This window comes from Pantherophis guttatus, chromosome 1, assembly GCF_059756535.1.
Source record: "Pantherophis guttatus breed Tessera chromosome 1, ASM5975653v1, whole genome shotgun sequence".
Lineage (NCBI taxonomy): Eukaryota > Metazoa > Chordata > Lepidosauria > Squamata > Colubridae > Pantherophis > Pantherophis guttatus.
In genome coordinates, this window is record NC_142063.1 from 343,455,998 (window position 1) to 343,469,131 (window position 13,134).

Sequence of the window (13,134 nt, forward strand, 5' to 3'; positions counted from 1 at the left end):
TCGCTGGCAGAGGGTCGAAGGAGGCTGTGGCAGCTGAAAAAGGAGCTCGGGAGCCCAGGGGTGGGTTCTAAATTTTTTACTACCGGTTCTGTGGGCGTGGCTTATTTTGTGGGTGTGGCTTGGAGGTCATGTGACTAGGTGGGCATGGCTAGCTGGTCAGAGTCATTTCTGGAAGGTCCTCGCACTCACGACCAGTCCTCGCACTTACCACCCGACTCATTTGTTTGCTTTTAACACTGATCAGCTGTAGGGCGGCCCTTTGAAGCCCCGCGGCAAGAGTTTAAACAGTTTTCTTTCCCTCTAGTCATCAGCTGGGACTCAGGAGGCAGCAATAGATTGGGGGTGGGGCCAATTAAAAGGTAAGAATAACGTGGGGGGGTGGGGGGGCAGGGGGGGGAGAATCGGTTCGGTGACATATCATCACCGCTACCGGCTCAGCCGAACCGGACCGAACCGGAAGGAACCCACCACTGCGGGAGCCTGCTTTCACTGGCAGAGAGCTTGGGTCTCCATAGGCACCCCCCCCCAACACGAGTGATGTCGGGCTGGCCACGCCCACCCCGGCCACGCCCACCCCCGCCCCTCCCGAGGTCAAACCCTGATGCAGCCTTCAATGAAATTGAGTTTGACACCCCTGCTCTAGGGCAGGGGTCAGCAACCCGTGGCTCTGGAGCCGCATGTGGCTCTTTCATTCCTCTGCTGTGGCTCCTTGTCGCCGATTGATTTCACAATTGATAGGGCTTTCGGTTTAGGACAGGTAGAGGAAAAAGGATGCCATGCTAGGAAGAGACTCTATGGTAGGGGAACCGGACTTCCGGTCGGCTCCAGAATTGAATGGGAGGCTTGCATTAGGACCTTTGTGGCTCTTTAAGGTTGCCGACCCCCTGCTCTATGGGAAGGACAGCAGGAGTGTGCACAACAAAAGAATCACAACAACAAAGCTTCCATTGAGAGGAAGGACTGTTCCAGGATGACTGGATTTGATGAAGCCCTCTATGCTCGTTCCAGCCTTCAGGGCAGTTGTTTTCAAATGACATTGGGGTTCTTCAGGAAGAGGACCAGCTGTCTGGCTGACCACCGATCCACCAGTAAAGGCCACGTGGCCTGCAGATTGTTTCCCAAGAATTGGCCCACGTGGCACATTTCATCACCTTTGAAACTCTTAAATCTTTCGAGGTACCAGAATCTTTCGAGCTTCCAGAGTCAACAAATCAGTGAAAAAGAGATTCCCCAAAGAGAAGTAATTCAAGCCAATCAAGTTTGGGACCAAAATGGAAGTAATCCTCGACTTACAACCACAATTGAGCCCCAAACTTCCACTGCTAAGCGAGACAGCTGTTAAGTGAGTTTTGCCCCATTTTACGACCTTTCTGGCCACCGTTGCTAAGTGAATCACTGCAGTTGTTCAATTAAGAATAACGGTTGTTAAGTGAATCTGGCTTCCCCCATTGACTTTGTTTGTCAGAAGATCATAAAAGATCATAAAAGGACCCAGCAACCATCATAAACACATGCCAAATGCCCAGGGTCTGAATTTCGATCACGTGAACATGGGGATGCTGCAAACGGTTGTAAGCGTAAAAACGGTCATAGGTCACTTTTCTTCAGTGCCGTTGTAACTTCAAATGGTCACTAAATAAATTGTTGTCAATCGAGGATTACCTATACTAGCTTCTAGAGAAGACAAATTATTGAAAAAGAGATGGAATGGGATAAATCGTCTGTGCAGGGCAGAGTGACCTTAACTCTCTGAGAAAGGAATGTTATTATGACTATATATCACCCATGCTCCATACAATCCCCCCTCCCAATTTCCCACCGTAGTAAATGTGGCAGGCCTGAAGGACCAATGCAAAAGATGGCTTCCAGGCCTGGCATTGTCACGGCCAACTCACCACTGCCATCTTGCTGCAGCCAATTCGCCATGGCCATCTCGATCCGGCCAACTCACCCCGGCCATCTCATTGCGGCCAATCTGGTGAGGATATCTCGCTGCAGGACAATACCACGTGGGATAACTCAAAGGCGCTAAATGGTATCCACCACTGTTTCTTTAACAGTATTTCCACTGAAAATAGTTGGCCGTGGCAATTTGGTCATGGCGAGTTGTCTTAGACTTAAAAAAGAGATTTCCCCGAACAAAAAAAACTTCAAGTTTGGGATTAATGTAAATCTCAAGGATTGGGGTTTTTTAGTTTTTTTTAGTTTTGCTCCTCTGACCAATGTTCTTACCTGTCCTTCTCCGACCATCTCCGTATCAATAACCGTGACAATTCCAGGAACCAAGGGGCTGCGTCGGCTATTGGTGTGTGCCAAGATTTCTTCTTCCGCCACTCCTGATGGTGAAGTGCCCGTCAGCTGCGTTACCACTTTTCCAACCATGGTGAGCCCAGTTTTGATGGTCTGTTAAAGAAGCAGACAGACAAAACAATGAATAAATGGCGGATAACACAAAACTCATTTTAACCATTGTACTTACTTTGACTTACGCAAGTCCTTCATCAAATGCCTACTACAGCAAAAGGTGAAAAGCTTTCACGTTTCTAAATGGACTGGTTTTGGATATAAGTAAAAATGTGGAGCGAGAAAAACAGAATATACTAAATGGCATTTGGATTGTCAGCCAGCATCAAGTACTTTATCCATATGTGTTTGTGTGTGCGTGTGTAGAGAAAGAGGGAGGGAGAGTTGGGTAAATGATAGGATATGGATGGATGGAGGGTTGGATGGATGGATGGAGGGAGGGAGGGAGGGAGGATGGGGAAGGGAGAGAGGGATGGAGGGAGGGATAGACAGACAGACAGATATGGATAGATAGATGATAGATAGATAGATAGATAGATAGATAGATAGATAGATAGATAGATAGATAGATATGGATGAATAGATAGACAGACAGACAGATATGGATGGGTGGATAGATAGATAGATAGATAGATAGATAGATAGATAGATAGATAGATAGATAGATAGATATGGATGAATAGATAGACAGACAGACAGACAGACAGACAGATATGGATGGGTGGATAGATAGATAGATAGATAGATAGATAGATAGATAGATAGATAGATAGATAGATAGATATGGATGAATAGATAGACAGACAGACAGACAGACAGACAGATATGGATGGGTGGATAGATAGATAGATAGATAGATAGATAGATAGATAGATAGATAGATAGATAGATAGATAGATAGATATGGATGAATAGATAGACAGACAGACAGACAGATATGGATGGGTGGATAGATAGATAGATAGATAGATAGATAGATAGATAGATAGATAGATATGGATGAATAGATAGACAGACAGACAGACAGACAGACAGACAGATATGGATGGGTGGATAGATAGATAGATAGATAGATAGATAGATAGATAGATAGATAGATAGATATGGATGAATAGATAGACAGACAGACAGACAGACAGACAGATATGGATGGGTGGATAGATAGATAGATAGATAGATAGATAGATAGATAGATAGATAGATAGATAGATAGATATGGATGAATAGATAGACAGACAGACAGACAGACAGACAGATATGGATGGGTGGATAGATAGATAGATAGATAGATAGATAGATAGATAGATAGATAGATAGATATAGAGATAGATAGATAGACAGACAGATAGATAGATAGATTGATTCTATTTATCTGGACAGACAGACGGACGGACAGACAGATTCTCACCCTCCTCTCCACAAACCCCACTCTCTTCTAGCCCTGATGATGCTACCTAGTTCGGGTCATGAAGCGTCTTCCAGGAGACAACCCAGCTTAGAGAGCACCAAGGACCCCTCCTCGCCGTTCACATTTTCATGCTGTCATTTATTTGCTACAAGAGGGACAGGAGATTTGATGCCATCCAGAGGTTTTGGACTACCGCTGCTCTTAGCTCCTACCAGGGTTGGCCAAGGCAAGAGATTGCAGGAGCTCCTGAAACATCTGGAGGGAACCCACTGTGCTGTTCCTTGTGCTAAACTGACATCGTTAAATTCACCTCCATTTCTACATTCCACAAAATATAAAATGTCTTGATTCGGAGGAAATCGGACGCATCTCGTCTCCCACATTCATCAATTCAAGCACCTAGAATGCAAGTACCGATGCACCAGCCTACAGATGGCAATTAATTTTCAGACTGAGTTTCTGCTGATCTCCCTTGCGGCTTTCAGTGTCAATACCGCAGAATAAACCAATAAGATACAGGCAGGGAGGAAAGAATCAATCCGTTTCCTGCTGTTGCATTCCATCTCCTTTCCTCCTCAATCTTAATTTTTTTAAAAAAAAAAATTAACATCTTTGCAAAAATCCACATGGAAATGTTATCCTTCCTCTTATTTTCTCTCAAGATATTGACATCTACCTGCAATTTAATATTTTCTGAGCTATGGATTACGTTGGAAGATAGAGGTAATTCCAGTTTGGTCTAGTGGTTAAGGAACCAGACTAGAAAGCGGGAGGCCCTGAGTTCAAGTTCCACCTTAGTCACGAAAGCCAGCTGAGTGATTTGGACCAATCACCAGGAGATGGTGAGTTCTAGTTCTACCTTAGGCATGAAAGCCAGTTGGGTGACTTGGGCCGATCACCAGGAGATGGTGAGTTCTAGTTCTGCCTTAGGCATGAAAGCCAGCTGGGTGACTTGGGCTGATCACCAGGTGACGGTGAGTTCTAGTTCTGCCTTAGGCATGAAAGCCAGCTGGGTGACTTGGGCCGATCACCAGGAGATGGTGACTTCTAGTTCTACCTTAGGCATGAAAGCCAGCTGGGGACTTGGGCCGATCACCAGGAGACGCTGAGTTCTAGTTCTGCCTTAGGCATGAAAGCCAGCTGGGTGACTTGGGCCGATCACCAGGAAACGCTGAGTTCTAGTCCTACCTTAGGCATAAAAGCTAGCCAGGTGACTTGGGCCGATCACCAAGAAATGGTGAGTTCTAGTTCCTCCAACTGATTCTGGCACATGATAAAAAGAGACAGTTTGGTCTAGTGGTTAAGGTATCAATCTAGAAAGCAAAATACTGGGAGTTCTCGTCCTGCCTCAGCCATGAAAGCCGGCTGAGTGACTTTGGGCCGATCACGTTCTCTCAGCCCACCCCACCCCACAGATTGTTCTTGGAGGGGAAATAGGAAGAGGAAAGAGTATTAAGTATATTGAGTTTATGATGATTGAAGACCTGGGGACTAAAACCTATGAAGAACGGTTGCAGGATTTGGGTTTGGCTAGTCTAAAGAAAGAGCAACAAAAATGATTAGGGGACTGGAGGCTAAAACATATTTTTTTTTTAAAAAAAAAAACAAGTTGCAGGAATTGGGGATGTCTAGTTTAATGAAAAGAAGGACCAGGGGTGACATGATAGCAGTCTTCCAGTATTTGAGAGGTTGCCACAAAGAAGAGCCATGGAGATTCACTTAGCAAACGTGGCAAGAAAAAGTCGTAAAATGGGGCAAAACTCACTTAACCAACCTCTCGCTTAGCAACATCAATTTTGGGGCCTCCACTGCGGTCGAAAGTCGAGGACTACCTGCATAGTAGCAGCATCCCACAAAGCTCCATGTTCAGACTGGAAGGTTGGTGGGGCGGGGAAGGGGCAGGCAGGGGAAACCAGATCCTGGGGCTGCAGCCGAATCCACAAATCGATGGCAACCGCCAGTTGTTTAGTGCTAAAACCTCAAACTGCAGTGATTAGAAAACACATTACTGTTCATCAATTAGCAGCCGAGCATTTGCCTTCAATTATTCATGGGGAAACGACTGACGCACAGGGCTCAGGCTGGTGTGTTGTCAGGAAAACCTCGGCCGAGCCAACAGAACCAGGCGCCATTCGGTATTGACGGCACCGATCCAGCCAGGAAGCCTGATTAACCTCCGAGATGCCTCGCTTGCTGTACTTACCCCATTAATGCTAATGGAGATGCTACCACTTAAAAAAAAGAGAGAGGGGGGGGGGAAAAACATCGTCGGAGCCAGCCAAACCTTTATCAAAGGAGAGGTCGCTGGGTTTTTAACATCTCTTAGCAATAGACACATCCTGTCCTTTGGGTTTTGTCCTTCCCACTCCACCCCCCCACCCCCGCCCTTTTAAACTCTCCCCAGAAGTGGAAGAAATTGAATCCTTAAACAACTGGCACACTGTCAGCTTCTCAGGAAAAGACACGCAACACACCACATCCGACAAGCGCACTTCGTGTTCTCAGCCTCGATGGGCCAGATCACTGGGGGTGGGGGGGAGAGACAAAGCCTCTTTCCTGCTTTCTGTGCTCTTGAATTTGGACCAGGCTGGAGTTGTGAGCAGCATAAATCTGGACAAAGAAAATGAGGGGACTGGAGGCTAAAGCAAATGAAGAACGGTTGCTAGAATTGGGTATGTCTAGTTTAATGAAGAGAAGGACTAGGGGAGACGTGATAGCAGTCTTCCATATATCTCAGGGGCTGCCCCAAAGAAGAGGGAGTCAAGCTATTCTCCAAAGCACCTGAGGGCAGGAGAAGAAGCAATGGGTGGAAACTCATCAAGGAGAGAAGCAACTTAGAACTAAGGAGAAATTTCCTGATAGTTAGAAGTCTACGGAGATTCTCCTTCATCCAGGTCATGGTTGTCCCAAAAGTGCTTTTTTCAAAAGGCAACTGGACTTTTTGGTTTTTCATTGGAGACGTTTTGCTTCCCATCCAAGAAGCTTCTTCAGCTCTGACCGGATGGTGAGGAATGGAAGGATTGATACTCCTTGCAGGCAGATGGTTATTTGCATCCTTTTTAGAGAGTCGTTAAGGCCACCTGGAGGTTAATATGATCAGGTGACCCTGAGGACACAGATAAACCTCCAAGTGGCCTCAATGACTCTCTAAAAAGAATGCAAATGACCAGCTGTCTACAAGGTGTATAAATCCTTCCATTTCCTCACTATTCAGTCAGAGCTGAAGAAGCTTATTTATTTATTTATTTATTTATTTATTTATTTATTTATTTATTTATTTATTTATTTATTTATTTATTTATTACATGTATTTATATGCCGCCATTCTCCCGAAGGACTCAGGGCGGCGAACACAAGTTAAGAAACAAGTACAATAAAATCATAATTTAATCCAAAGAATTAATTAGTAGTAAATAATAAAGCCCGGAATCAGTCTCAGCCTATTTGTTTGAACAGCCAAGTTTTCAGGTCCCGATGGAAGGAACGGAGATCAGGAGCCGTCCGGAGCTCGGTAGGCAATTCATTCCAGAGGGTGGGAGCACCCACAGAGAACGCCCTACCCCTGGGCACAGCAAGACGACATTGGCTCGCCGTCGGAACCCAGAGGAGAGCGGCCCTATGTGAGCGAACAGGACGGTGAGAGGCAGGCAGGCAGAAGGTCATGCAAATATCCCGGACCTAAGTCATGTAGGGCCTTATAGGTGAGGACTAGCACCTTGAAGCGGACCCGGAGAACCACTGATAACCAGTGCAGCTCACGCAGGAGGGGTGTTATATGGGAGTAACGAGGGGCTCCCATAACAACCCGTGCAGCTGCATTCTGGATCAGCTGGAGTCTCCGGGTGCATCTCAGGGGCAGGCCCATGTAGAGGGAATTGCAGTAATCCAAGCGGGAAGTAACCAGGGCATGAGTGACTGTGCGAAGGTCATCTCGGTCCAGAAAGGGCGCAACTGGCACACCGGGTGAACCTGTGCGAAGGCAGCCGAGCATCCAGGAGGACACCCAAGTTGCGAGCCCTATCAACGGGTGTCTTGCATGAGAAGCAAAACATCTTCACAGAAAAACCAAAAAGTCCAGTTGCCTCTTGAAAAAAGCACATTTGGGACTGACAATTAGAACAATTAACCAGTTCTCCAAGAATTAACCAATTGCCTCCAGATGTTGTAGGTGCTCCAACACTGGAGGTTTATCAGTGGAATGAGTTGCTTCCGGAAGTTGTGGGTGCTCTGATGCCTTTTAAGAAGAGATTGGGCAACCGTTTGTCTGAAATGGGCCTCCTGCTTGAGCAGAGGGTTGGACTAGAAGAACTTCAAGGCCCCTTCCAGCTCTATTCTGATTGATTGAGAATGGTTGTTAAGTCGAGGATTTCTTGTATAAGCAATTGAAGCATTTCTCTTAGATCAGGGGTGACAGATCAGGGAGACAGCTTGGCTGTCTCAGGAATTCTGGGAGTTGAAGTCCACAGGTTGTAAAAGGGCCACATTTGCCCACCCCTGACTTAGATTAAAAGTCAGATTGAAGCGGAAAGACTGAAGACCTGGTGACGAAAAAGGCTGCATTGTACACCCTCTTGGGCCTGTGTAAATCATTCAATAAGGAAGCCCGATTGAAGTTGTCTTCCACACTTGTTCACACTTGCCCAGAAGACTTTAGGAGGAACTTGGGAACGGTTCGGCAAAGCTTTGGAGCAGCTGGGACGGCCTCCTGGCTTCAAGGCAGAGACATACAGAGCAGAGGTGGGATTCAGCCGATTCGGGTGAATCGGTAGTGGTGACTGCGGGAGGCTCCACCCGCTCACCCGGACATAATGTGCAGCACTTCAACCTGTATTTACTCTAGTGCTGACATAAGAAGGAGAAGAGGGGGCAGCTGGCAAGAGGACGCTTGACTTCTCACCTACTTATTTTCCCTGAAGATAATATCCCCTAGGAGATGAGATGGGAGGGGGGACATTCCTGGGAGCTGAAGTAGTAGATATGGGGAGAGTGATTTGGAAGAGGGCCAATGAGACACAGAGAATTGGGGAACGGAAAGGGAAGGTTTGGGGTCAGGAAGAAAGAATTGGCTATGCCACAATCGGGGACAGGTTGTCGTGCTTAATAAAATGAAAGATTTCTTCAAAGATTATTTGTTTGGAAATGCAATTTATTTTATTTGAGACGACATCGAAACCTGACAGATAGCCAACTCTGACCTGACACGAGCACTGCACATGCGCAGAAGGCCGTGTGCGTGTGCGCTCACATTTGCGAACTAGTAGGGAAGATAAATGACTCCCATCTCTGGTACAGAGGTGGCTTTGCTCATCAGATGTTTGGCACAGGACTAGCAGCCCAGCAACCTCCAGAGAAAAAGTGCATTTTGGAGACGGACTCAACTTTGAATTAAGTTCAACCGATATACGCAAGCCCCACATTTAAGAATGGGAAAACTGGGCCGACAGGAAGGTGCCCATTTTAAAGATGGAAGGAGTTGGGATTGATTATAGGTACAAAAGATTCATTCCCCCAAAACTGCCATTAATTATTCTGACAATGCATTCTTGGGGCAGGTGATGGCTGCAGAATGATAGGTGTTCGGTCACTAGGTTGTGTCCGACTCTTCGTGACCCCATGGACCACAGCATGGCAGGCTTCCTGTCTTCCTGTCAGCATTCCAGAAAAAAACCAACTCCAAGTAAAGCAGTAAAGATGGGTGGACTTCAACTCCCAGAATCCCCCAGCCAGCGCTGCTGGCTGAGGGATTCTGGGAGTTGAAGTCCATCCATCTTCAAGCTACCAAGGTTGAGAAACACTGAAGTAAAGACTCTGAAGCAAGCATTTTTCAAAGTTCTATTTACTAGGTAAATTGGCACATCTGGGAGAACCCGAATCTGAGAGGTCCAGGTTTTCCCTCAATAAATCAAAACCCCTAAAACCATCCCCTCACACCTCAGTCGATCACATGCTCCAATCAACGTCCGTCCCATCTTGAGACATCACTCCGACCACTCCTTCTCCAGATGCAGGATCGCCCTGACCTTGACTCACAGGAAGAATGCTATTATGTCTACAGACAACCCCACTACTAAATCCCCCCCCCCCTCCTACTTTCCCACACATGAGAAGGTGGCAGTATGGAAGCTTCCGGCCTAATATGGCTTCCAAAGCTGACACTTCCACTATCTCCTGGAGTTTTGCCCAAATTCATGTTCATTGCGTCGATGATGACATTATCTAACCATCTCATCCTCTGTCATCCCCTTCTCCTTTCGCCTTCCATCTTTCCCAACCCCAGGGTCTTCTTTAAGGAATCCTCTCTTCTTATTTGGTGGCCAAAGTATTTCAGCTTCAGCTTCAGGAGCTGTCCCTTTCAAGGGTTGATTTCCTTTAGGATTGACTGATTGGGTCTCCTTTACGTCCAAGGGACACTTAAGAGTCTTCTCCAGGCCACAATTCAGAAGCATCTTTGGTGCTCAGACTTCCTTATGGTCCAACTCTCATGGCCCTACTTTTTACTGGGAAAACCATAGCTCTGACTATATGGACCATTTTTTGGCAAGGTGATGTCTCTGCGGTTCCATAGAACGGTAGCCCAATCATTTCAAACAAATGTCCCCAAACTTGGCAACTTTAAGACTTCGGAACTTCAACTCCAAGTCCCCAAGTCTTAAAGTTAAAGTCTTAAACCCATTCTGGGAGTTGAAGTCCCCAAGTTTGGAGACCCCCTGACTTAAACTGACTGTCAGCACTTCAAGCTGCATTTACTCTAGTGCTGACATAAGAAGGAGAAAAGTCTGGAAAGGGACGTTTGACTTTTCACCTACTTATTTTCCCTGGAGATAATATCCCCTAGGAGATGGGATGGGAGGGGGGAAGTTCCTTTGAGTGGGAGCAGTAGATTAGGGGTAGAATGACTTGGAAGATGGCCAATGAGTGCAGGGGAGTGGGGAACGGAAAGGGAGGGTTTTGGGTCTGGAAGTCAGTGTTGGCTCCGATGGAATCGGGATTTAGAATGTCGTGCTTAATAAATATGAGTTTTCCTTCAAAGACTTTGTTTGAAATGCAATTTATTTGAGACGACCTCGAAACCTGACACTGACATGATAGCTGTGATGGCTTCTCTAAGGCTTCTCTGATGGGTTCAATAGTGCAGTGTTTCCCAAACTTGCCTATTTTAAGATGCATGGACTTCAACTCCCAGAATTCCCCAGCCAGTATGCCTGGTTGAGGAATAGTATGCCTGGTTGAGGAATTCTGGGAGTTGAAGTCCTTACATCTTCAAAGGGTCAAGTTTGGGAAACACTGCAATAGTGTATTCTTTGGGCCATTCTTTCTGCTCCATCATATTTAATGGGGAGGCATTGCTTTGTGTTGAACATTTTACTAATTGAGGAGCTGTTCGGGGACTCTCTACACTGAAGCTCCCCCTCTAGAACCAACCCACCGCTTTCTAGGAGTCCATTCCCAGTTCTTCATGAAGAGCCAAATTTTGCCCAGGGTTGGATCAACCCCTGGTGGCTTCTGTACCTCCACTGTTATGCTTTAAATATTAATATTGTTTATCAGGCAGTACGCTTCCTTGGCTCCCCTATTCAAGGCACAGGAAGCTGTTCAGAAATAGAAAGGATGGCGTATCTCTCCGAAATAAACAGGAGGTACTGCACAAAAGCAAATTGGGAATTGTTTCCTTTCACTGCAGTGGCATGTACAGGGGCATTTTGAAGTCATCCGAGATGACCATTCATCTCCATGTAAGGTTTCGGGGGTTACATGGACGTTGTGCCGTGAACTGACCTCAAGAAGTCATCCAGGCCCACCTGACATATAAAGTTCCAGGTTCAGAATTCGCTTTTTGATCCGAGTTACTTGTCCGATATGGGAGGGAGACTATCAGGTGAAGAAGCTTTTATTCTCTACGCGAATAGAAGAGAATATACTATATGTAGCTCACGATTGAAGGGAGAGATCCTTGGTGCTCTCTGAGCTTGGGGGTTTCCTTGCAAACGTTTCATGAGCCAAACAGGCAACATCATCAGAGCTAGAAGAGACTGGGATTCGCCCTCGTTTTGTATGCTAGAGTTGGTTGGTGGGAGTGGTCGTGGGAGTTCCTTGATTAGGCTGCTGTTGACAGCTTGATAGTCTAGTACTAATGTTGGTGTTAATTTCAAACTGCTAGCAGACCCCTGGTTCCGAGACAATCAACACATCTTGACAAAAAGAAATGATCTAGCATGGAAGGGGACGAAACTCTATGTCCCAGAATCTCTACGCACCCTAATCCTCCAGAGGAGCCACGACATCAAACCGGCAGGCCACTTCAAGTTCCTAAAGTCTTTACACTTATAGCACGGAAGCAATTCTGGTGGCCCAGCTTAAAGAAAGACGTGGACGGTTATGTGAAAAGTTGCACCATCTGTGCCACAATGAAGAAACGACCAGGAAAAAAACCCCAGACTGCTGCAACAGGTAGCAGAGCCAACGAGACCATGGGAGGAGATTGCAATTGACTTTATAGTGGAGTTGCCAAAAAGTGGGGGTGGGGGTGGGGGACACAGTGATTGGGACAGTAATACACCTGTTCTCCAAACAGGCACACTTCATACCCTGCAGCGGACTACCCTCAGCCCACCAGTTGGCCAAACCGTTCCTGAAGCACATCTACCACCTGCATGGAGTATCACGAAGAATTATCTCAGACATAGGGGTCCAGTTCATAGCTAGGTTCTGGAGGGAGTTCCTGTGGTCCATTGGGTCATCCCTGGGCCTTAGCTCGGCCTTTCATCCAAACACCAATGGAGGGGCAGAGAGACTGAACGCCATGGTAGAGCAGTACCTGAGGTGCTACGTGAACTATCAGCAGTCTAATTGGGCAGACCTCCTGCCTTTTGCTGAGGTCGCGTACACGAATGCTGTTAACAGTAGCACGGGACTAACCCTGTTCAAAGTAGTGAGCGGCATGGACTTTGTCCCAATTCCTCAGTACCCGAGGAATCCCCCCTCCTCAGTCAGTTTTGACTGATTGGTCAACCACTCTCCCACAGAATTGATCTTGAGAGATGGCAAAAAAAGGTCTTTCCTACAGATATGCATACACACCCAAACCATACCATTATTTTTTTTTACCAGTCATTAATCACTACCATTTTATCACCTCCTAGCAATTAAACAAACATCTGTCGTGATGAGGAGGTGCAGGCGACAGGACTGCCTTATAAACGCACAGCGAATTTTGCAGAGAGGGATGATATAATCAAACAGCAGGTTAGAAAGAGCTCTGTTTAATTTATTTATGCAGATACGAGATGCCTTGTTACCGGAGGCAATACAAGCCCACCAAAGGGCATTCGGGAACCTAATTTCGTTTTCTTTTCTTTTTTTCTTACGCTGGAGTTTTCAGATGAGTCCAGTGCAACTCACACAGCAACGAAAGGGGAAAAAAC

General features: G+C 46.3%; 1 protein-coding gene across 8 annotated transcripts in view; it reads right to left on the minus strand.

Moving 5' to 3' along the window:
• BCAS3 (BCAS3 microtubule associated cell migration factor) overlaps positions 1-13,134 on the minus strand; it is a 702,801-nt gene that overhangs the window by 559,377 nt on the left and 130,290 nt on the right. For all 8 annotated transcript variants that reach the window (XM_087890109.1, XM_087890127.1, XM_087890106.1 and 5 more), the window contains exon 12: positions 2,233-2,403. In XM_087890109.1, coding sequence (XP_087746235.1) covers positions 2,233-2,403 — 171 coding nt within the window. The remainder of the gene's footprint in view (positions 1-2,232; positions 2,404-13,134) is intronic.